General features: G+C 36.1%; 1 protein-coding gene across 1 annotated transcript in view; it reads left to right on the forward strand.

Moving 5' to 3' along the window:
* LOC132559227 (protein Aster-B-like) overlaps nt 1-26,097 on the forward strand; it is a 59,368-nt gene extending 33,271 nt beyond the window's left edge. Inside the window, exons 6-16 of the mRNA XM_060223846.1 lie at nt 60-236; nt 8,193-8,324; nt 8,506-8,662; nt 14,732-14,878; nt 16,239-16,453; nt 16,588-16,690; nt 17,929-18,216; nt 21,894-21,906; nt 23,974-24,087; nt 24,535-24,652; nt 25,943-26,097. Of these exons, the coding sequence (XP_060079829.1) occupies nt 60-236; nt 8,193-8,324; nt 8,506-8,662; nt 14,732-14,878; nt 16,239-16,453; nt 16,588-16,690; nt 17,929-18,216; nt 21,894-21,906; nt 23,974-24,087; nt 24,535-24,652; nt 25,943-26,026 (1,548 nt within the window). The 3' untranslated portion in view covers nt 26,027-26,097. The remainder of the gene's footprint in view (nt 1-59; nt 237-8,192; nt 8,325-8,505; nt 8,663-14,731; nt 14,879-16,238; nt 16,454-16,587; nt 16,691-17,928; nt 18,217-21,893; nt 21,907-23,973; nt 24,088-24,534; nt 24,653-25,942) is intronic.
* The last annotated feature ends 614 nt before the right edge of the window (nt 26,098-26,711 follow it).

Genomic DNA, 26,711 nt, shown 5'->3' on the forward strand with positions numbered 1-26,711 from the left:
TTAATATTGACTGAAGATAAATGGATTTAACATTAAAATGAAGCCTTTTAATTTTTCAGCTGACCATCCCATGTAAAGAAATAACAGCAGTGACAAAGGAAAAGACAGCAAGAGTAATTCCTAATGCTATACAGATAGCTACAGACAAGGAGAAACATTTCTTCACCTCATTTGGTGCTCGGGATAAAACCTACATGATGCTGTTTCGTGTATGGCAGAATGCACTTCTAGAGCAGGTGAGTTGAGAACTAGTTGAATAAAAAAGTGAATGAAAAAAACCAGCAATATATATTTTACGACAATTGTGAAACAAGCTTTCAGCTTATATTAATCAGTCTTGTTGGCCTGGATGAGATGGTCATACTGATGGAGGAAACCAGAGGACCTGGGGAAACCCACGAGGTCGGGCATTCAAACCCATACATTTTCTCATCTGTTCCGGGAATTGAATTCCGAACAGCTAGGTGAAAGGTGAGTGCGTTACCACTGTGCCACCTGACCAGTTGAAATATCAAAATATTTATTGTGTTAAAAGGATTTTCACAATATTTGTTTAATAACACGTACAATCCCATAAATTTTTTGACAAAATTTTTTCGGAATCAAGATCTAATGTAGAGTTACCAGATCAAACTTAAATAGAATTATGAATTGTCATGTACTGATAGAGACAAGGATCTTTCTAGGATCTGTGGTTCAGTAAAATGATTCGGTGCTTTTTATAAATGTTCAACTTATTATGGATTGTAATGACAACATAAATAATGTGTTTTATAGTTGGTTTGTAATGTTACATTCTCTGGTGGGGATGTGATCCTATAGAATTGTTATTATCCAAAGGGAGATAATTCTTACTTTTTACTGTCTGTATTTCACAGACCAAAACAAAAGGAAGAATTTGAAAACAAATTTATGTACTTTTAACAAAAGCACACAATATTTTAGTTTCTAATACCAGTTCAATTCTCAAAACACTATTATATATTATAGATTCAAATCTAGTGAATCAAAAAAATATTAAGTTTAGAGACAATTCTTAAAACACTATTATATATTATAGATTCAAAGCTAATGAATTAAAAAAATATGAAGTTTAGAGTTCAAGTTTAAGTTTGTCACACTGAAACCTAATTCAGTCATCAGGAACCCTATAGGGAATAAGCCTTCTAGGCTTTGATGGGTCATCCCTGGTAAAATGACATCAATAATGTTGGTTAGTTATGTTTGTAATTATCTTGCAACAAGGAAATAATATATATGTATGTTGGTATGTATACATTATTTTGTATCTTTTAACAATGTTTCATGTAACAATTGCCATATGGCCTAAATATATATCATTATTTCTTTTATTATCTTTAAATCTCTTATATAGGAATAAAAGTTTTCATTTCATTGTCTAGAAGTCAAAAAGTCTTTATCAAACTCTTGTCAGATAAAAGTTTTCATTTCATTGTCTAGAAGTCAAAAAGTCTTTTCAAACTCTTGTCAGATAAAAGTTTTCATTTCATTGTCTAGAAGTCAAAAAGTCTTTATCAAACTCTTGTCAGATAAAAGTTTTCATTTCATTGTCTAGAAGTCAAAAAGTCTTTTCAAACTCTTGTCAGATAAAAGTTTTCATTTCATTGTCTAGAAGTCAAAAAGTCTTTTCAAACTCTTGTCAGATAAAAGTTTTCATTTCATTGTCTAGAAGTCAAAAAGTCTTTATCAAACTCTTGTCAGATAAAAGTTTTCATTTCATTGTCTAGAAGTCAAAAAGTCTTTTCAAACTCTTGTCAGATAAAAGTTTTCATTTCATTGTCTAGAAGTCAAAAAGTCTTTATCAAACTCTTGTCAGATAAAAGTTTTCATTTCATTGTCTAGAAGTCAAAAAGTCTTTATCAAACTCTTGTCAGATAAAAGTTTTCATTTCATTGTCTAGAAGTCAAAAAGTCTTTATCAAACTCTTGTCAGATAAAAGTTTTCATTTCATTGTCTAGAAGTCAAAAAGTCTTTATCAAACTCTTGTCAGATAAAAGTTTTCATTTCATTGTCTAGAAGTCAAAAAGTCTTTATCAAACTCTTGTCAGATAAAAGTTTTCATTTCATTGTCTAGAAGTCAAAAAGTCTTTATCAAACTCTTGTCAGATAAAAGTTTTCATTTCATTGTCTAGAAGTCAAAAAGTCTTTATCAAACTCTTGTCAGATAAAAGTTTTCATTTCATTGTCTAGAAGTCAAAAAGTCTTTATCAAACTCTTGTCAGATAAAAGTTTTCATTTCATTGTCTAGAAGTCAAAAAGTCTTTATCAAACTCTTGTCAGATAAAAGTTTTCATTTCATTGTCTAGAAGTCAAAAAGTCTTTATCAAACTCTTGTCAGATAAAGGATAAATTAGGACAATTTGTTCAAACATGTAAATATATCTTACATATTTGTGTTTTACTCATATTTTTTTTTAACTTTAAAACTACACTTTAAAACACTTTAACTTATTGTAGTAGATAATACTCAAAGTTAAAAAAAAATATGAGTAAAACACAAATATGTAAATATTCAGGTGACTGTTTAAGCCTATTTATAGAATCCAGGTGACTGTTAAAGCCTATTTATAGAATCCAGGTGACTGTTAAAGCCTATTTATAGAATCCAGGTGACTGTTAAGGCCTTCGAGCCACTAGTGTTTATTTGGTTATGATTTTTGAAAATCTCTTAATATCTTTGTTAGATTTTACTTAAAACATTATTTATCAGTAATACTTTGTTGTGTATTGGAAATCCAACAAAGCATGATAGACTCAGTCTAGGTATATATATATATATATATATATATATATATATACTATGCACCTGAAGATCTAATACAGTGAAAGCGCTAGTGCAAAATGTAACGTCTTTCTTCTTTTGTCAAAAATCATTTTTATTTATAATTTACTCTCATCTCGTCAAATCAAGTTTTTTCTATATATATATATATATGTATATATATGTGTGTGTATATATATATATATATTTATGTATATGTGTATATATAATGAAAGATTCAACAAACCCAGTCCAGTAGTTTAAAGCATTGTCAGTTTGACAACAAAATTATTTCCTACTTTCATCTGATATTTGTTTAAAAAAAAAAAAAAAGATGAAATTAACAAAAAGAAAATAATAATAATAATAAGCTAACCTGGTTGTGTGGTCCTGAATAAGAAATACTGACTTATTAAAAACTATGTAGAAGCTTTTATATAGAAATTGTTTAAACAGCATGTAAAGCTGATCGTACTATGAGCTGTTTCGGTTGTACACTTACCTGGAGTTCTTCAAACTTTAATGTAAAATCTATAGAGTGGACCAGATCAATTGATCGGCCCCAGTACTAGTCCATTGTCTGTGAGTACCTCTACATCGATGTAGTGTTGTAGAGGTTTATACATGTATGCACTGGGACCCGACGGGTGTACAGGTAGGATATGGTTAATCCGTCATTAGCGGGTAAGTTTGTATAATTATATTTTATGACAAGTTCAATGTAAAACTTGTATTCATTTATAGTCTATATCTAAATACAGTTTGTCTACTAATTACATGTTAAATAATTATATATTAAGTTTGTGTGTACTGTGGATAAGGCCAGGCCTCACCAGGTATGTTTATATTACTGGTATTTTAACATTCTGTTCGAAATTCAATTATTGTTTTTAATTCTTATGTGAACATAACTCATTTAAAACCAGTGTGTATATACAATACTTCAACAATACCTCAATCTGAATTGTATTTGTTGATAAATCAGTCTTCAAAACCTGATCGTGCATTGAATGAATTCTGAACCTGGGGATTGTGTAATATCAGGTGATATTAAGTAAGTGTACTGAAGTATGTAACTATGTCTCCAGTGTTTTTACTGTCTATAATCTATAGGACTGTTGTGTTATAGGACTGGTGTGTTATAGGACCATTAATCTATAGGACTGGTGTGTTATAGGACCATTAATCTATAGGACTGGTGTGCTAAAGGACTGGTGTGTTATAGGACCATTAATCTATAGGGCTGGTGTGTTATAGGACTGGTGTGTTATAGGACCATTAATCTATAGGACTGGTGTGCTAAAGGACTGGTGTGTTATAGGACCATTAATCTATAGGGCTGGTGTGTTATAGGACCATTAATCTATAGGGCTGGTGTGTTATAGGACCATTAATCTATAGGACTGGTGTGCTAAAGGACTGATGTGTTATAGGACCTGTTATCTATAGAACTCGTGTGTTATAGGACCATTAATCTATAGGACTGGTGTGTTATAGGACCTGTAATCTATAGGACTGGTGTGCTATAGGACCTGTTATCTATAGGACTGGTGTGTTATAGGACCTGTAATCTATAGGACTGGTGTGTTATAGGACATGTAATCTATAGGACTGGTGTGTTATAGGACCTGTAATCTATAGGACTGGTGTGTTATAGGACATGTAATCTATAGGACTGGTGTGTTATAGGACTGGTGTGTTATATAACCTGTAATCTATAGGACTGGTGTGTTATAGGACTGGTGTGTTATAGGACCTGTAATCTATAGGACTGGAGTGTTATAGGACCTGTAATCTATAGGACTGGTGTGTTATAGGACCATTAATCTATAGGACTGGTGTGTTATAGGACTGGTGTGTTATAGGACCTGTAATCTATAGGACTGGTGTTTTATAGGACTGGTGTGTTATAGGACCTGTAATCTATAGGACTGGTGTGTTATAGGACTGGTGTGTTATAGGACCTATAATCTGTAGGACTGGTGTGTTATAGGTCCTGTAATCTATAGGACTGGTGTGTTATAGGACCTGTAATCTATAGGACTGGTGTGTTATAGGACCATTAATCTATAGGACTGGTGTGTTATAGGACTGGTGTGTTATAGGACCTGTAATCTATAGGACTGGTGTTTTATAGGACTGGTGTGTTATAGGACCTGTAATCTATAGGACTGGTGTGTTATAGGACTGGGACTGGTGTGCTATAGGACCTGTAATCTATAGGACTGGTGTGTTATGTGACCTGTAATCTATAGGACTGGTGTGTTATAGGACCTGTTATCTATAGGACTGGTGTGTTATAGGACATGTAATCTATAGGACTGGTGTGTTATAGGACTGGTGTGTTTTAGGACCTGTAATCTATAGGACTGGTGTGTTATAGGACCTGTAATCTATAGGACTGGTGTGTTATAGGACCTGTTATCTATAGGACTGGTGTGTTATAGGACTGGTGTGTTATAGAACCTGTAATCTATAGGACTGGTGTGTTATAGAACCTGTAATCTATAGGACTGGTGTGTTATAGAACCTGTAATCTATAGGACTGGTGTGTTATAGGTCCTGTAATCTATAGGACTGGTGTGTTATAGGACCTGTAATCTATAGGACTGGTGTGTTATAGGACCATTAATCTATAGGACTGGTGTGTTATAGGACTGGTGTGTTATAGGACCTGTAATCTATAGGACTGGTGTTTTATAGGACTGGTGTGTTATAGGACCTGTAATCTATAGGACTGGTGTGTTATAGGACTGGGACTGGTGTGCTATAGGACCTGTAATCTATAGGACTGGTGTGTTATGTGACCTGTAATCTATAGGACTGGTGTGTTATAGGACCTGTTATCTATAGGACTGGTGTGTTATAGGACATGTAATCTATAGGACTGGTGTGTTATAGGACTGGTGTGTTTTAGGACCTGTAATCTATAGGACTGGTGTGTTATAGGACCTGTAATCTATAGGACTGGTGTGTTATAGGACCTGTTATCTATAGGACTGGTGTGTTATAGGACTGGTGTGTTATAGAACCTGTAATCTATAGGACTGGTGTGTTATAGAACCTGTAATCTATAGGACTGGTGTGTTATAGAACCTGTAATCTATAGGACTGGTGTGTTATAGAACCTGTTATCTATAGGACTGGTGTGTTATAGGACCTGTTATCCATAGTACTGATAAGCCTTCCTCTCATAAAAGAATTATTGGTATGTAAATCTCTTATACAGTTAATATTTTTCAAAATGACAAATTGGACTTCCCCAAAAGACCTCGTAAAACACTAGTCTTATGTTACAAGGAGGCCTATTAAATGACCCAATGCTATGTGTTTGTTTAATGTGTTTAACCTAGAATGTGGCACATGTACTCACTTGTTTCTGTGAGGTTACTTCCACCCCTACCATTAGCTATAAACTACCTGTTCATAATCAGTCATCCACTCTATAAATAGCATTAACCAGTGACAGAGGAAATTCACATGGCAGATATCTTACTCATTCATAATTCTATTAGGTAACGATATTCAAAACTGACAATGATGAAGTCAAAGTTTTGTTTCACAAACTAAAGAATTTTTTGTTTTAATGTTTTACTTGTGATCAAAGTTGAAGTCTGAATATTGTAGTGGAATGGTTATAATGAATTGTCTGTTAAAAACCAGGAGATCATTTGTATTGGTGTCTTCCTTTTTGTCCTCCTTCTGTTCTGCCCTCCTTCCTTTCTGCCCTCCTTCCTTTCTGCCCTCCTTCCTTTCTGTCCTCCTTCCTTTCTGCCCTCCTTCCTTTCTGTCCTCCTTCCTTTTTGTCTATACTTAAACTGTGCACAAAATTTTCTCATTAAAAACTTCTTCTCATGTTCCACTGGTGGAATCTTGCTCAAACTTGCTTGCAAATTCGAATGGTCCAGATCAAGCTTTAATTTTTAGGTCTTCTGACCTATAGCCATCATGCTTCGTCTGTCATCGTCCACCGTGCGTAAACTTTTGACATTTCAAACTTAATCGCAAGTTCCCCTAGTGGGATTAAGTTTAAATTTGCATGAAATGGTCCTGAGATGGTCCTGACCAAGTGTTGTTATTTTCAGGGTATGTCTGAAATCCAAGATGGCCACCATGGTTACCATCTTGAAAAATATATTTCTAATTTCTTCGCCAGTTTCATTGGTGCCATTGAGCTAAAACTTGGTTGGAATCTCAAACTTTACTGTTGAATTACCTATTGTTTACCAAAACTACCATCTGCATCATGGAAAACAGCTTCTAAGTACGAATTCATTCAAAGTAGAAAAACTAATCCTTCTCCCTGCTGAAAGTTTTTGTAGTCAGATGACCATTAAGGCAAATGGGACTGTTGTTGGAGATTAGAAGCTGATATCATTAATGGGTTGTTATTGTTTTATTCATGTGATGTTTCCACTAACATTTACAAATCGGTGTAGTCAGATGACCATTATGATGCACAAGCCTCTTGTTTCTCTGATGACAGGATATCAGGCTTTTTGTACAATGAGATGAAGCCTTAAAAATGTTGAAATCATAAAGATTTCAGCTTTTTTAAACTCAGAGTTATAAATAACCCTACTGTATCCTAAAATATTTACAGCATATCACAATAACTAAACCCTACTGTATCCTAAAATATTTACAGCATATCACAATAACTAAACCTTACTGTATCCTAAAATATTTACAGCATATCACAATAACTAAACCTTACTGTCACAATAACTAAACCTTACTGTATCCTAAAATATTTACAGCATATCACAATAACTAAACCCTACTGTCACAATAACTAAACCTTACTGTATCCTAAAATATTTACAGCATATCACAATAACTAAACCTTACTGTATCCTAAAATATTTACAGCATATCACAATAACTAAACCCTACTGTATCCTAAAGTATTTACAGCATATCACAATAACTAAACCCTACTGTATCCTAAAATATTTACAGCATATCACAATAACTAAACCCTACTGTATCCTAAAGTATTTACAGCATATCACAATAACTAAACCCTACTGTATCCTAAAATATTTACAGCATATCACAATAACTAAACCTTACTGTATCCTAAAATATTTACAGCATATCACAATAACTAAACCCTACTGTATCCTAAAGTATTTACAGCATATCACAATAACTAAACCCTACTGTATCCTAAAGTATTTACAGTATATCACAATAACTAAACCCTACTGTATCCTGTAGGTTTTACTCAAACATCCAAATTATTTCCTACTGACCGAAGTTTTGGTTTTTCCTTGAAGGTTTTACTCAAACATCCAAAACAACAATTGATTCTTTAGTGATGCGATAGTAAAACCTTTACAATCTTATTTTGATGAACTTGTGAATAACGTAAAATAAAACTTTAATTTCATTTTCATTTGCCAAGCCTATGTCCCCCAAGGAACTCTGGCAGTGGGTTCATTATAGCTATGGAGAAGAGCTTGGTTTAACTTCGAGTGATGACGATTATGTGGCGCCACCTTCAGGGATTGAAGAAACAGTGGAAGAAAACAGTAAGGTATGAAAAGAAGATGGGTTGCCATGACAATATAATGAATGTTGTCATGGTAACAGTAACATTTTTATCATTGACACCTTAAAAGTATGCAGATGTAATGAAACAATTCTGTTTTAGTTGGTTATTCATTCCATCTTTTAATGTTGTTGTTGTTCAGTCTTTGATATAACTTATGTTTCAGTGTGAAAATACGGACTCGTCTGAAGCTGTTCCAATTGGAGATATTGAGGAAGTTGATTCCCCAGAGGGTTTAGAATTCACGCCTATAGACAAATCTCCCAAAATGGGGCCAATGGAGCTCCCAACCGACCAAAGTGACACAACAGATGACAGCGAAGGTAAAAACCTGTCTCCTCATGTCAGTAATTGTCAAAATCATTACTTTTTAATGTTGTCAGTGTATCACCTCATATCAGTCAGTAATTGTCTGTCACCTTATATCAGTCAGTAATTGTCTGTCACCTCATATCAGTCAGTAATGTCTCTCATATCAGTCAGTAATTGTCTGTCACCTCATATCAGTCAGTAATTGTCACCTCATTTCAGTCAGTAATTGTCTGTCACCTCATATCAGTCAGTAATTGTCTGTCACATCATATCAGTCAGTAATTGTCTGTCACCTCATATCAGTCAGTAATGTCTCTCATATCAGTCAGTAATTGTCTGTCACCTCATATCAGTCAGTAATGTCTCTCATATCAGTCAGTAATTGTCTGTCACCTCATATCAGTCAGTAATGTCTCTCATATCAGTCAGTAATTGTCTGTCACCTCATATCAGTCAGTAATGTCTCTCATATCTGTCAGTAATTGTCTGTCACCTCATATCAGTCAGTAATTGTCTGTCACCACATATCAGTCAGTAATGTCTCTCATATCAGTCAGTAATTGTCTGTCACCTCATATCAGTCAGTAATTGTCACCTCATATCAGTCAGTAATGTCTCTCATATCAGTCAGTAATTGTCTGTCACCTCATATCAGTCAGTAATTGTCTGTCACCTCATATCAGTCAGTAATTGTCACCTCATATTAGTCAGTAATGTCTCTCATATCAGTCAGTAATTGTCTGTCACCTCATATCAGTCAGTAATTGTCTGTCACCTCATATCAGTCAGTTATTGTCTGTCACCTCATATCAGTCAGTAATTGTCTGTCGCCTCATATCAGTCCATAATTGTCTGTCACCTCATATCAGTCAGTAATGTCTCTCATATCAGTCAGTAATTGTCTGTCACCTCATATCAGTCAGTAATTGTCTGTCACCTCATATCAGTCCTTAATTGTCTGTCACCTCATATCAGTCAGTAATTGTCACCTCATATCAGTCAGTAATTGTCTGTCACCTCATATCAGTCAGTAATTGTCTGTCACCACATATCTGTCAGTAATTGTCACCTCATATCAGTCAGTAACTGTCTAACACCACATATCAGTCAGTAATTGTCTGTCACCTCATATCAGTCAGTAATTGTCTGTCACCACATATCAGTCAGTAATTGTCTGTCACCACATATCAGTCAGTAATTGTCTGTCACCTCATATCAGTCAGTAATTGTCTGTCACCTCATATCAGTCAGTAATTGTCTGTCACCTCATATCAGTCAGTAATTGTCACCTCATATCAGTCAGTAATTGTCTGTCACCACATATCAGTCAGTAATTGTCTGTCACCTCATATCAGTCAGTAATTGTCTGTCACCTCATATCAGTCAGTAATTGTCTGTCACCTCATATTAGTCAGTAATTGTCTGTCACCTCATATCAGTCAGTAATGTCTCTCATATCAGTCAGTAATTGTCTGTCACCACATATCAGTCAGTAATTGTCTGTCACCTCATATCAGTCAGTAATTGTCTGTCACCTCATATCAGTCAGTAATTGTCTGTCACCTCATATTAGTCAGTAATTGTCTGTCACCTCATATCAGTCAGTAATGTCTCTCATATCAGTCAGTAATTGTCACCTCATATCAGTCAGTAATTGTCTGTCACCTCATATTAGTCAGTAATTGTCTGTCACCTCATATCAGTCAGTAATTGTCTGTCACCTCATATCAGTCAGTAATTGTCTGTCACCTCATATCAGTCAGTAATTGTCACCTCATATCAGTCAGTAATTGTCACCTCATATCAGTCAGTAATTGTCTGTCACCTCATATCAGTCAGTAATTGTCTGTCACCTCATATCAGTCAGTAATTGTCTGTCACCTCATATCAGTCAGTAATTGTCTGTCACCACATATCAGTCAGTAATTGTCACCTCATATTAGTCAGTAATTGTCTGTCACCTCATATCAGTCAGTAATTGTCACCTCATATCAGTCAGTAATTGTCTGTCACCTCATATCAGTCAGTAATTGTCACCTCATATCAGTCAGTAATTGTCTGTCACCTCATATCAGTCAGTAATTGTCTGTCACCTCATATCAGTCAGTAATTGTCTGTCACATCATATCAGTCAGTAATTGTCTGTTACCACATATCAGTCAGTAATTGTCTGTCACCACATATCAGTCAGTAATTGTCACCTCATATCAGTCAGTAATTGTCTGTCACCTCATATCAGTCAGTAATTGTCTGTCACATCATATCAGTCAGTAATTGTCTGTCACCTCATATCAGTCAGTAATGTCTCTCATATCAGTCAGTAATTGTCTGTCACCTCATATCAGTCAGTAATGTCTCTCATATCAGTCAGTAATTGTCTGTCACCTCATATCAGTCAGTAATTGTCTGTCACCTCATATCAGTCAGTAATGTCTCTCATATCAGTCAGTAATTGTCTGTCACCTCATATCAGTCAGTAATGTCTCTCATATCAGTCAGTAATTGTCTGTCACCTCATATCAGTCAGTAATGTCTCTCATATCAGTCAGTAATTGTCTGTCACCTCATATCAGTCAGTAATGTCTCTCATATCTGTCAGTAATTGTCTGTCACCTCATATCAGTCAGTAATTGTCTGTCACCACATATCAGTCAGTAATGTCTCTCATATCAGTCAGTAATTGTCTGTCACCTCATATCAGTCAGTAATTGTCACCTCATATCAGTCAGTAATGTCTCTCATATCAGTCAGTAATTGTCTGTCACCTCATATTAGTCAGTAATGTCTCTCATATCAGTCAGTAATTGTCTGTCACCTCATATCAGTCAGTAATTGTCTGTCACCTTATATCAGTCAGTTATTGTCTGTCACCTCATATCAGTCAGTAATTGTCTGTCGCCTCATATCAGTCCATAATTGTCTGTCACCTCATATCAGTCAGTAATGTCTCTCATATCAGTCAGTAATTGTCTGTCACCTCATATCAGTCAGTAATTGTCTGTCACCTCATATCAGTCCTTAATTGTCTGTCACCTCATATCAGTCAGTAATTGTCACCTCATATCAGTCAGTAATTGTCTGTCACCTCATATCAGTCAGTAATTGTCTGTCACCACATATCTGTCAGTAATTGTCACCTCATATCAGTCAGTAACTGTCTGACACCACATATCAGTCAGTAATTGTCTGTCACCTCATATCAGTCAGTAATTGTCTGTCACCACATATCAGTCAGTAATTGTCTGTCACCACATATCAGTCAGTAATTGTCTGTCACCTCATATCAGTCAGTAATTGTCTGTCACCTCATATCAGTCAGTAATTGTCTGTCACCTCATATCAGTCAGTAATTGTCACCTCATATCAGTCAGTAATTGTCTGTCACCACATATCAGTCAGTAATTGTCTGTCACCTCATATCAGTCAGTAATTGTCTGTCACCTCATATCAGTCAGTAATTGTCTGTCACCTCATATTAGTCAGTAATTGTCTGTCACCTCATATCAGTCAGTAATGTCTCTCATATCAGTCAGTAATTGTCTGTCACCACATATCAGTCAGTAATTGTCTGTCACCTCATATCAGTCAGTAATTGTCTGTCACCTCATATCAGTCAGTAATTGTCTGTCACCTCATATTAGTCAGTAATTGTCTGTCACCTCATATCAGTCAGTAATGTCTCTCATATCAGTCAGTAATTGTCACCTCATATCAGTCAGTAATTGTCTGTCACCTCATATTAGTCAGTAATTGTCTGTCACCTCATATCAGTCAGTAATTGTCTGTCACCTCATATCAGTCAGTAATTGTCTGTCACCTCATATCAGTCAGTAATTGTCTGTCACCTCATATCAGTCAGCAATTGTCTGTCACCACATATCAGTCAGTAATTGTCACCTCATATTAGTCAGTAATTGTCTGTCACCTCATATCAGTCAGTAATGTCTCTCATATCAGTCAGTAATTGTCTGTCACCACATATCAGTCAGTAATTGTCTGTCACCTCATATCAGTCAGTAATTGTCTGTCACCTCATATCAGTCAGTAATTGTCTGTCACCTCATATTAGTCAGTAATTGTCTGTCACCTCATATCAGTCAGTAATGTCTCTCATATCAGTCAGTAATTGTCACCTCATATCAGTCAGTAATTGTCTGTCACCTCATATTAGTCAGTAATTGTCTGTCACCTCATATCAGTCAGTAATTGTCTGTCACCTCATATCAGTCAGTAATTGTCTGTCACCTCATATCAGTCAGTAATTGTCTGTCACCTCATATCAGTCAGCAATTGTCTGTCACCACATATCAGTCAGTAATTGTCACCTCATATTAGTCAGTAATTGTCTGTCACCTCATATCAGTCAGTAATTGTCACCTCATATCAGTCAGTAATTGTCTGTCACCTCATATCAGTCAGTAATTGTCACCTCATATCAGTCAGTAATTGTCTGTCACCTCATTTCAGTCAGTAATTGTCTGTCACCTCATATCAGTCAGTAATTGTCTGTCACCACATATCAGTCAGTAATTGTCACCACATATCAGTCAGTAATTGTCTGTCACCTCATATCAGTCAGTAATTGTCACCTCATATCAGTCAGTAATTGTCTGTCACCTCATATCAGTCAGTAATTGTCTGTCACCACATATCTGTCAGTAATTGTCACCACATATCAGTCAGTAATTGTCCGTCACCTCATATCAGTCAGTAATTGTCTGTCACCACATATCAGTCAGTAATTGTCACCTCATATTAGTCAGTTATTGTCTAAATCATTACTTTTTGTCTGGTGTCAGGTAAGTCACCTTATTTCTGACTAATATGTGGCCTTACTTTTTGTGGGATCTCACCTGATCACTTCACTGCACCAGGGGCAGCTACAGCATTATATTTTGTCTGCTTTTTACTTGGTGAAAAATAAATCAACAAAAATCTGACAGGGTTAGGTCAAAAGGTCAAATTGGATTGAAGTTGAATTTGATGGCAGACATCCTGCGTGAAACTCACCAGCAATGTTTACTTTTAGGAATCAATGTCAGCAACATTTGCTTTGATGGGGTACCGTAGTTTACATAACAATGTTTGTCTCCAGTTAAGCAATAACCCTGTTATTTTGTCTACACTTAGACAATAACCCTGTTGTTTTGTCTCCAGTTTAGGCAATAACCCTGTTGTTTTGTCTCCAGTTTGGCAATAAGCCTGTTGTTTTGTCTACACTTAGACAATAACCCTGTTGTTTTGTCTCCAGTTAGACAATAAGCCTGTGTTTTTTTCTACAGTTAGGCAATAAGCCTGTTGTTATGTGTCTAGTTAGGCAATATACCTGCTGTGTTTGTCTCCAGTTAGGCAATAAGCCTGTGTTTTTTTCTACAGTTAGGCAATAAGCCTGTTGTTATGTGTCTAGTTAGGCAATAACCCTGTTGTTTTGTCTCCAGTTAGACAATAAGCCTGTGTTTTTTTCTACAGTTAGGCAATAAGCCTGTTGTTATGTGTCTAGTTAGGCAATGTACCTGCTGTGTTTGTCTCCAGTTAGGCAATAAGCCTGTGTTTTTTTCTACAGTTAGGCAATAAGCCTGTTGTTATGTGTCTAGTTAGGCAATGTACCTGCTGTGTTTGTCTCCAGTTAGGCAATAAGCCTGTTGTTATGTGTCTAGTTAGGCAATGTACCTGCTGTGTTTGTCTCCAGTTAGGCAATAAGCCTGTTGTTATGTGTCTAGTTAGGCAATGTACCTGCTGTGTTTGTCTCCAGTTAGACAATAAGCCTGTGTTTTTTTCTACAGTTAGGCAATAAGCCTGTTGTTATGTGTCTAGTTAGGCAATAACCCTGTTGTTTTGTCTCCAGTTAGACAATAAGCCTGTGTTTTTTTCTACAGTTAGGCAATAAGCCTGTTGTTATGTGTCTAGTTAGGCAATGTACCTGCTGTGTTTGTCTCCAGTTAGTCATTGCTAAATAGGCAACCCTGCATATCATGATTATGATGTAACATGTTTACTGTTATCATTATGTAATGTTTCTACTAATGCTAAGTGTTTTCTTTTACAATGTGTAATTTCTCAATTTGTCTTTTGTATTACAGGGGAAGTTGTATGCACCACAGACCACAGTCACTTCTGTAAAGAGATGCTTTACGCTGTGTATTACATCCCGGTGGAGAAATTGTTTGACCTCCTGTATACTGACACGGCCTTCATCCAAAGTGTTCACCTGTCTAAACGTAACAGTAGTAAGTTCCCCCTCTATATACTGACACGGCCTTCATCCAAAGTGTTCACCTGTCTATACGTAACAGTAGTAAGTACCCCCTCTATATACTGACACGGCCTTCATCCAAAGTGTTCACCTGTCTATACGTAACAGTAGTAAGTACCCCCTCTATATACTGACACGGCCTTCATCCAGAGTGTTCACCTGTCTAAACGTAACAGTAGTAAGTACCCCCTCTATATACTGACACGGCCATCATACAGAGTGTTCACCTGTCTAAACGTAACAGTAGTAAGTACCCCCTCTATATACTGACACGGCCTTCATACAGAGTGTTCATCTGTCTAAACGTAACAGTAGTAAGTACCCCCTCTATATACTGACACAGCCTTCATACAGAGTGTTCATCTGTCTAAACGTAACAGTAGTAAGTACCCCCTCTATATACTGACACGGCCTTCATACAGAGTGTTCATCTGTCTAAACGTAACAGTAGTAAGTACCCCCTCTATATACTGACACGGCCTTCATCCAGAGTGTTCACCTGTCTAAACGTAACAGTAGTAAGTACCCCCTCTATATACTGACACGGCCTTCATCCAGAGTGTTCACCTGTCTAAACGTAACAGTAGTAAGTACCACCCTCTATATACTGACACTGACTTGGAAGGGTGTTGTTGGCGGTCTTTGAGTCACAACTGCTTTACTATCAGGTTGTAATCTTAATTGTCAGTTTCTTAAGAAACATAGACACATTAAAACACAATACTTCTGTAGGGTACTTTCATAGAAAACTAAAGAAACATCAATTTTTATGAATGAAAACTGAAACTCAATGACCTGAAATTTGTGTATAGTGCTATATTGCCAGATATATTCTGTACTAAGTGAAGGGGGATAAATCATGTCCTACTCATGACCTCAGACTAAAAATCAGGTGAGGTCTGATAACATGACCTTGAAATTGTTTTATTGAAAATAACACTCAACAGCAATAGATATGGGTGGGCTTATTACCAGACACAGGCTTATAACTGGATAAATACTGTAATAATTCTACTAAACAGTAATAAATGTGGATGGGTATATCACCAGACATGGGCTTATAACTGGATAATTACTGTAATAATTCTACTAAACAGCAGTAGATATGGATGGGCATATAAGTGGATGAATACAGTAATAATCCTACTAAACAGCAATGGATAGGGGTGTGTTTATTACCAGACATGGGCTTATTAGTGGATGAATACAGTAATAATCCTACTAAACAGCAATGGATAGGGGTGGGTTTATTACCAGACATGGGCTTATTAGTGGATAAATACAGTATATATATATATATACAGATAACCAGGATACGTTATTGTTTTTTTTAGATTTGGCCGTGTCTCCATGGCAGGATGATACCAGTAGAACAGGAAATCGACATCGTACACTAAGTTATACAGTGGCTCTGAATTATTCCATTGGTCCTAAATCATCACACACTTTTGAAAAACAGACATTGTACAAGTTGTCGAAGCCAGGGTCTCTGTATGTGGTGGACACAGAGTGTTCTATGGCTGGAATTCCATATGCAGATGCATTTGTGGTAAGAAATGATAAATTATAGCTAGCGATAAATGTGGAAACAATTGTAGTTTAAATTTCCAATTTTAGTGACACATGACCAGATTGTGATTTTTAATTTATAAACATTTTCCATTGTTTTTATTATTTCTTTAGGTTGTCAACAGATTCTGTATATCACGTGTCACACATCACAAGTCTCGTCTACGAATCACCACAGAGATACGATACAAGAAATCTGTCTGGGGACTTGCCAAAAGTAAGTTAACCATAGTATTTATAATATATAGTATCCAACGTCTACCAACATTGTCCATCTGTCTGTCAATTTAGAAATCTGTCTGTCAATTTAGAAATCTGTCACTCGTCACTCAATATGGAAATCTGTCGTTCCATTTGGAAATCTGTCATTCCAGGGGTCCTGTAATAAGCCCCTCCCTGACTTTCAGTTAGAGGTATTGAGCTAGTCTTCTGGTGTCCAGCAATAAGCCTAACCTTTGACTTTGAGAAAGAGGTAATGTGTTGCCCCCCTGGGATTGTGTAATAAGCTTAACCCTTGACTCTGAGACAGAGGTAATGTGTTGCCCCCCCCCCCTCCCCCCCCTCCCCCCCCCCTGGGATTGTGTAATAAGCTTAACCCTTGACTCTGAAACAGAGGTAATGTGTTGCCCCCCTGGGGTCATGTTATAAGCCTAATCCTGGATTTTGAGACAGAGGTAATGTGTTGCCCCCCTGGGGTTGTGTAATAAGCTTAACCCTTGATTCTGAGACAGAGGAAATGTGTTGCCCCCCTGGGGTCATGTTATAAGCCTAATCCTGGATTTTGAGACAGAGGTAATGTGTTGCCCCCCTGGGGTCATGTTATAAGCCTAACCCTTGACTCTGAGACAGAGGTAATGTGTTGCCCCCCTGGGGTTGTGTAATAAGCTTAACCCTTGATTCTGAGACAGAGGTAATGTGTTGCCCCCTAGGGTCATGTTATAAGCCTAATCCTGGATTTTGAGACAGAGGAAATGTGTTGCCCCCCTGGGGTTGTGTAATAAGCCTAACACTGGACTTTGAGACAGAGGTAATGTGTTGCCCCCCTGGGGTCATGTTATAAGCCTAATCCTGGATTTTGAGACAGAGGAAATGTGTTGCCCCCCTGGGGTTGTGTAATAAGCCTAACACTGGACTTTGAGACAGAGGTAATGTGTTGCCCCCCTGGGGTCATGTTATAAGCCTAATCCTGGATTTTGAGACAGAGGAAATGTGTTGCCCCCCTGGGGTTGTGTAATAAGCTTAACCCTTGACTCTGAGACAGAGGTAATGTGTTGCCCCCCTGGGATTGTGTAATAAGCTTAACCCTTGACTCTAAGACAGAGGTAATGTGTTGCCCTCCTGGGGTCGTGTAATAAGCCCACCCCTCAACTTGTTGACAGATATGGTACAGAGATATTATGTTTTTGGTTAATACACTGTCTGATAGGTTGATAAAGATCTGTTTATTACCCCCAGGTATGATAGAGAAGAATGGTTACCAGGGATCGGAGGACTTCTTCAAAACTCTGGACGCCCATCTGAAGCGAGAAGTGGAAAGTCTACAGGAGTCCAATAAAGGCTCACAGACACAGTCACTGAAACGTAAACTCCGTAAACGACGAACACGTACCAATCCAACTAATATGGAAACGGCAGCTCTTAAACAGACCAAACCAACCATGTCTCGACATCTGTCTCTCATGGATAATAAAACAAAACAGTCACGTCACACACCACAAGCTGTTCCTCCCTCTCCTATACGATGTGAGTTTACCTACTGAAATTTTAATCTGATATTTGATGATGATTAATTATTCAACCTCCAATGTATCGTGTATAACTGTTAAATTTCGCAGTTGTTCCAGTAAAGGATAGTTTAAATTAGACATAAGACTTCACACAAGTCAGTGAACTTAAATCCATGTTTACAATAGACATAAGACTTCACACAAGTCAGTGAACTAAAATTCATGTTTACAATAGACATAAGACTTCACACAAGTCAGTGAACTTAAATCCATGTTTACAATAGACATAAGACTTCACACAAGTCAGTGAACTAAAATTCATGTTTACAATAGACATAAGACTTCACACAAGTCAGTGAACTAAAATCCATGTTTACAATAGACATAAGACTTCACACAAGTCAGTGAACTTAAATCCATGTTTACAATAGACATAAGACTTCACACAAGTCAGTGAACTAAAATCCATGTTTACAATAGACATAAGACTTCACACAAGTCAGTGAACTTAAATTCATGTTTACAATAGACATAAGACTTCACACAAGTCAGTGAACTTAAATTCATGTTTACAATAGACATAAGACTTCACACAAGTCAGTGAACTTAAATTCATGTTTACAATAGACATAAGACTTCACACAAGTCAGTGTCAAGTGAACTAAAATCCATGTTTACAATAGACATAAGACTTCACACAAGTCAGTGAACTAAAATCCATGTTTACAATAGACATAAGACTTCACACAAGTCAGTGAACTAAAATTCATGTTTACAATAGACATAAGACTTCACACAAGTCAGTAGTATACGAAGTATTTAATTATTAACCTTGATTAGATTGTATACAACTTCATGTTTACAATGAAGACTTCACACAAGTCAGTGAACTTAAATCCATGTTTACAATTCAGGGTTTTCAGTGAACTTAAATCCATGTTTACAATAGACATAAGACTTCACACAAGTCAGTGAACTAAATCCATGTTTACAATCAATGATCATGTTTACAATAGACATAAGACTTCACACAAGTCAGTGAACTAAATCCATTACAATAGACATAAATTCACACAAGTCAGTGAACTAAAATGATTTAGACATAAGACTTCACACAAGTCAGTGAACTTAAATCCATGTTTACAATGGTTTCACATAAGTCAGTGAACTAAAATTCATGTTTACAATAGACATAAGACTTCACACAAGTCAGTGAACTAAAATTCATGTTTACAATAGACATAAGACTTCACACAAGTCAGTGAACTTAAATCCATGTTTACAATAGACATAAGGTTTCACATAAGTCCGTGAACTAAAATTCATGTTTACAATAGACATAAGACTTCACACAAGTCATTCAGTAGAGATGATCAAACATGATACAATGAGTGAATAAATCATTGATTCAGTAGAGATGATCAAACTGTGATAGTGAGATATCATTGATTCAGTAGAGATGATCAAACTGTGATTGTGAGATATCATTGATTCAGTAGAGATGATCAAACTGTGATAGTGAGATATCATTGATTCAGTAGAGATGATCAAACTGTGATAGTGAGATATCATTGATTCAGTAGAGATGATGAGATATCATTGATTCAAACAGTAGAGATGTGATAGTGAGATATCAGATGATCACAAATTCAGTAGAGATGATCAAACATGATTCAGTAGAGATATCATTGATTCAGTAGAGATGATCAAACTGTGATAGTGAGATATCATTGATTCAGTAGAGATGATCAAACTGTGATAGTGAGATATCATTGATTCAGTAGAGATGATCAAACTGTGATTGTGAGATATCATTGATTCAGTAGAGATGATCAAACTGATAGTGAGATATCATTGATTCAGTAGAGATGATCAAACTGATAGTGAGATATCATGAGTGAGATATCTGATTGAGATTGATTCAGTAGAGAGATGAGTGAGATAAATTCAGTAGAGATGATCAAACTGTGATAGTGAGATATCATTGATTCAGTAGATGATGATAGTGAGATATCATTGATTGAGTAGAGATGATCAAACTGATAGTGAGATATCATTGATCAGTAGAGATGATCAGTGATAGTGAGATATCATTGAGATGATCAAACTGTGATAGTGAGATATCATTGATTCAGTAGAGATGATCAAACTGTGATAGTGAGATATCATTGATTCAGTAGAGATGATCAAACTGATAGTGAGATATCATTGATTCAGTAGAGATGATCAAACTGATAGTGAGATATCATTGATTCAGTAGAGATGATCAAACTGATAGTGAGATATCATTGATTCAGTAGAGATGATCAAACTGATAGTGAGATATCATTGATTCAGTAGAGATGATCAAACTGTGATAGTGAGATATCATTGATTCAGTAGAGATTCAGTAGAGATGATCAAACTGTGATTGTGAGATATCATTGATTCAGTAGAGAGAGATATCATTGATTCAGTAGGATGTTAGTTTGAGATATCATTGACAGTAGAGATATCATTGATATCAGATTCAGTAGAGATGATCAGATATCATTGATTCAGTAGAGTTTGATTGTGAGATATCATTGATTCAGTAGAGATGATCAAACTGTGATAGTCAGATATCATTGATCCAGTAGAGATGATCAAACTGTGATAGTGAGATATCATTGATTCAGTAGGAGTTTGGTACAGATATCATTGATTCAGTAGGAGTTTGGTACAGATATCATTGATTCAGCAGAGATGATCAAACTGATAGTGAGATATCATTGATTCAGTAGAGATGATCAAACTGTGATAGTCAGATATCATTGATCCAGTAGAGATGATCAAACTGATAGTGAGATATCATTGATTCAGCAGAGATGATCAAACCGATAGTGAGATATCATTGATTCAGTAGAGATGATCAAACTGTGATAGTCAGATATCATTGATTCAGTAGAGATGATCAAACCGATAGTGAGATATCATTGATTCAGTAGAGATGATCAAACTGTGATAGTCAGATATCATTGATTCAGTAGGAGTTTGGTACAGATATCATTGATTCAGTAGGAGTTTGGTACAGATATCATTGATTCAGTAGGAGTTTGGTACAGATATCATTGATTCAGTAGGAGTTTGGTACAGATATCATTGATTCAGTAGGAGTTTGGTACAGATATCATTGATTCAGTAGAGATGATCAAACTGTGATAGTCAGATATCATTGATTCAGTAGGAGTTTGGTACAGATATCGATTCAGTAGGAGTTCAGTGTACAGATATCATTGATTCAGTAGATACAGATATCATTGATTCAGTAGGAGTTTGGTACAGATATCATTGATTCAGTAGGAGTTTGGTACAGATATCATTGATTCAGTAGGAGTTTGGTACAGATATCATTGATTCAGTAGGAGTTTGGTACAGATATCATCAGTAGGATACAGATATCATTGATTCAGTAGGAGTTTGGTACAGATATCATTGATTCAGTAGGAGTTTGGTACAGATATCATTGATTCAGTAGGAGTTTGGTACAGATATCATTGATTCAGTAGGAGTTTGGTACAGATATCATTGATTCAGTAGAGATGATCAAACTGTGATAGTCAGATATCATTGATTCAGTAGGAGTTTGGTACAGATATCATTGATTCAGTAGGAGTTTGGTACAGATATCATTGATTCAGTAGAGTTTGGTACAGATATCATTGATTGATTCAGATATAGGAGTTTGGTATATCATTGATACAGATATCATTGATTCAGTAGGAGTTTGGTACAGATATCATTGATTCAGTAGGAGTTTGGTACAGATATCATTGATTCAGTAGGAGTTTGGTACAGATATCATTGATTCAGTAGGAGTTTGGTACAGATATCATTGATTCAGTAGGAGTTTGGTACAGATATCATTGATTCAGCAGAGATGATCAAACTGATAGTGAGATATCATTGATTCAGTAGGAGTTTGGTACAGATATCATTGATTCAGTAGGAGTTTGGTACAGATATCATTGATTCAGTAGGAGTTTGGTACAGATATCATTGATTCAGTAGGAGTTTGGTACAGATATCATTGATTCAGTAGGAGTTTGGTACAGATATCATTGATTCAGTAGGAGTTTGGTACAGATATCATTGATTCAGTAGGAGTTTGGTACAGATATCATTGATTCAGTAGGAGTTTGGTACAGATATCATTGATTCAGTAGGAGTTTGGTACAGATATCATTGATTCAGTAGGAGTTTGATCAGATATCATTGATTCAGTAGGATGGTCAGATATCATTGATTCAGTAGGATGGTACAGATATCATTGATTCAGTAGGAGTTTGGTACAGATATCATTGATTCAGTAGGATGATCAATACATTGATTCAGTGAGTTTAGTACAGATATCATTGATTCAGTAGGAGTTTGGTACAGATATCATTGATTCAGTAGGAGTTTGGTACAGATATCATTGATTCAGTAGGAGTTTGGTACAGATATCATTGATTCAGTAGGAGTTTGGTACAGATATCATTGATTCAGTAGGAGTTTGGTACAGATATCATTGATTCAGTAGGAGTTTGGTACAGATATTCATTACAGATATCATTCAGTAGGAGTTTGGTACAGATATCATTGATTCAGTAGGAGTTTGGTACAGATATCATTGATTCAGTAGAGATGATCAAACTGTGATAGTCAGATATCATTGATTCAGTAGGAGTTTGGTACAGATATCATTGATTCAGTAGGAGTTTGGTACAGATATCATTGATTCAGTAGGATTACAGATATCATTGATTCAGTAGGAGTTTGGTACAGATATCATTGATTCAGTAGGAGTTTGGGACAGATATCATTGATTCAGTAGGAGTTTGGTACAGATATCATTGATTCAGTAGGAGTTTGGTACAGATATCATTGATTCAGTAGGAGTTTGGTACAGATATCATTGATTCAGTAGGAGTTTGGTACAGATATCATTGATTCAGTAGGAGTTTGGTACAGATATCATTGATTCAGTAGGAGTTTGGTACAGATATCATTGATTCAGTAGAGATGATCAAACTGTGATAGTCAGATATCATTGATTCAGTAGGAGTTTGGTACAGATATCATTGATTCAGTAGGAGTTTGGTACAGATATCATTGATTCAGTAGAGATGATCAAACTGTGATAGTCAGATATCATTGATCCAGTAGAGATGATCAAACTGTGATAGTGAGATATCATTGATTCAGTAGGAGTTTGGTACAGATATCATTGATTCAGTAGGAGTTTGGTACAGATATCATTGATTCAGTAGGAGTTTGGTACAGATATCATTGATTCAGTAGGAGTTTGGTACAGATATCATTGATTCAGTAGGAGTTTGGTACAGATATCATTGATTCAGTAGGAGTTTTGTACAGATATCATTGATTCATTAGAGATATCTCAAACTGTGATAGTCAGATATCATTGATTCAGTAGGAGTTTGGTACAGATATCATTGATTCAGTAGGAGTTTGGTACAGATATCATTGATTCAGTAGGAGTTTGGTACAGATATCATTGATTCAGTATAGATGATCAAACTGTGATAGTCAGATATCATTGATTCAGTAGGAGTTTGGTACAGATATCATTGATTCAGTAGGAGTTTGGTACAGATATCATTGATTCAGTAGGAGTTTGGTACAGATATCATTGATTCAGTAGGAGTTTGGTACAGATATCATTGATTCAGTAGGAGTTTGGTACAGATATCATTGATTCAGTAGGAGTTTGGTACAGATATCATTGTAACCTTTGACCTTTTTTTTCCAGGCTTGTTTTACTAGTTATATTTAATGCCATACTTTTCTACAAACTCTGGTCGCTGGAGGGCTTTGCCACCATGTTGTACTCGCCTCACTCACCAGCTCACATTGATGAAACAATGTAAGTGTGCTTGTCTGATTTCCCACTCATCAATTTACTGGTAATAGGAAAGATAATATAAAAAAAAATTAATTTTTATTTCAGACTACTGTGGTCTTAAAAACTTTTCTATGATATTATTTATGTCCTGTTTTGTGCAAAAGCGAAATACACTGTGGCTTAATCATTCCTTGTAAACAGTTGCATTTTCATCAGGGATTAAAAATCATTGATTTTCAGTTCTTGAAAATCCTAAATTTTTATTTGGGATTAAAAATCTTTGTTGTTACATGTAATCCTGAAATTCATGTCGACATAGTGGTAGAAATATTTTAAACAGATTTGTAGGGCTGTATTTATCCATGAAATAATAATTTAAAATTTAATAAAATAATTAAAATCAAGTTATTAGACCCAGTTTTACAGTGTATTATGAATTATCTTTAAATTACAGATATTTTGTTTCAGAAGTCCAAAGTCACAGGAGGAATGGATGAGTGTCCTGAAACAGCAGCAGTATCTTTACGAACGAGAGATCGACAAATGGAAGGAAATTCTCTCTTCCTCTATCACTCTCATTGACCAGGTACATCATTTCAGTGATTACGGTATATCACGAATTTTTAGGGAGTATGTGATTTTTGCGATTTTAGTGACCCTTTCAAAATAGGAAAATTTGCATGTTTTCTTCTTGTTATTGTAAAAACAAGAGGAATATACATCTAAAGACCAATCTACATGTACCTACATGTACCTGAGGACTCTCTAGTCGTGTAATACATCTATAGAGCTGATGTACCTACATGTACCTGAGGACTCTCTAGTCGTGTAATACATCTATAGAGCTGATGTACCTACATGTACCTGAGGACTCTCTAGTCGTGTAATACATCTATAGAGCTGATGTACCTACATGTACCTGAGGACTCTCTAGTCGTGTAATACATCTATAGAGCTGACGTACCTACATGTACCTGAGGACTCTCTAGTCGTGTAATACATCTATAGAGCTGATGTACCTACATGTACCTGAGGACTCTCTAGTCGTGTAATACATCTATAGAGCTGATGTACCTACATGTACCTGAGGACTCTCTAGTCGTGTAATGCATCTATAGAACTGATGTACCTACATGTACCTGAGGACTCTCTAGTCGTGTAATGCATCTATAGAACTGATGTACCTACATGTACCTGAGGACTCTCTAGTCGTGTAATGCATCTTTAGAACTGATGTACCTACATGTACCTGAGGACTCTCTAGTCGTGTAATACATCTATAGAGCTGATGTACCTACATGTACCTGAGGACTCTTTAGTCGTGTAATACATCTATAGAGCTGATGTACCTACATGTACCTGAGGACTCTCTAGTCGTGAATACTTTTATATTGATAAATACTAGTCTGTATGTACATCTTTTATCTCATTTGACTGATGGCTGCCAGGGGCCATTTTGCATTGACACCACGGTATTATAGAGGTATTAAAGATCCCTTTGGTACAATGTATTTCATAATAGATTAAGTAGCAATCATAGTGAAACACAATAAATGTAGTTTTTTTATAAATAATAATTTATTTATTTTACAACAATTGCGAAGCAAGTTTTTCCAACTTATATTTATCACTCTTGTCGGCTCGGATTGAAGGGCGCGAGGGGGGAAACCGGAGTACCCCGGGCACGAGGGGGGAAACCGGAGTACTCCGGGAAAGCTCATGTTGGGCAGGTGACCCCATACCTTTTCACATCCATTCCAGCAATCTTAATAGTGAAGTCCTCACATTTTTGTGTCAAATCTGTCACTATTTTACAGAGAGGAATATAAAATTTTAACCCACAATCGCTTCTTAAAATCTATCTCTCTTTTTTCAGATGAAACTGACATTAGTTGAACTCAGAAACAGTTTAGAAAACAGACTTTCTACAAAGGATATTTATCAGATGCATGAAGCGTGATAGGAACCCTCTCACAGGATTATCTTCAACATGTAAGAGGGCGTAATGTGCCATGTGCAATAAGCATTCACCTCAGCCAACAGAATTGGACAGATCTAGACCTCAGCCAACAGAATTGGATAGATCTAGACCTCAGCCAACAGAATTGGACAGATCTAGACCACAGCCGATTAAATTGGACAGATCTAGACCACAGTCAACAGAATTAGACAGATCTAGACCTCAGTCAACAGAATTAGACAGATCTAGACCACAGCCAATTGAATTGGACAGATCTAGACCTCAGTCAAGAGAATTGGACAGATCTAGACCTCAGCCAACAGAATTGGACAGATCTAGACCTCAGTCAACAGAATTAGACAGATCTAGACCACAGTCAACAGAATTGAACAGATCTAGACCTCAGTCAACAGAATTGAACGGTAAAGCTCTAGGGAAGGGTTTTATTTCCACTTTAAGCTATCCCTGTCAGAATAAAGACTTGTCTTCTTCCGAGTGATTTATAAAATGTTACATGGATTTTACACATAGAATAGGAATGGAATGTTCTGACATTGTCATCTGATTGACTTCAGTATGAAGATTAATCCATTTCCAGGGTAGGCAGGATATGTGTGATGGGAACCAGTGGTTAGTGTTGCTCAACCAAGCTCTATTTTATACAGCATTATAGTGTGTTATTTTC

The sequence above is a fragment of the Ylistrum balloti genome, unplaced genomic scaffold (assembly GCF_031769215.1).
Source record: "Ylistrum balloti isolate Yb309-2 unplaced genomic scaffold, AGI_CSIRO_Ybal_v1 Utg370878, whole genome shotgun sequence".
Taxonomy (NCBI): Eukaryota; Metazoa; Mollusca; class Bivalvia; order Pectinida; family Pectinidae; genus Ylistrum; species Ylistrum balloti.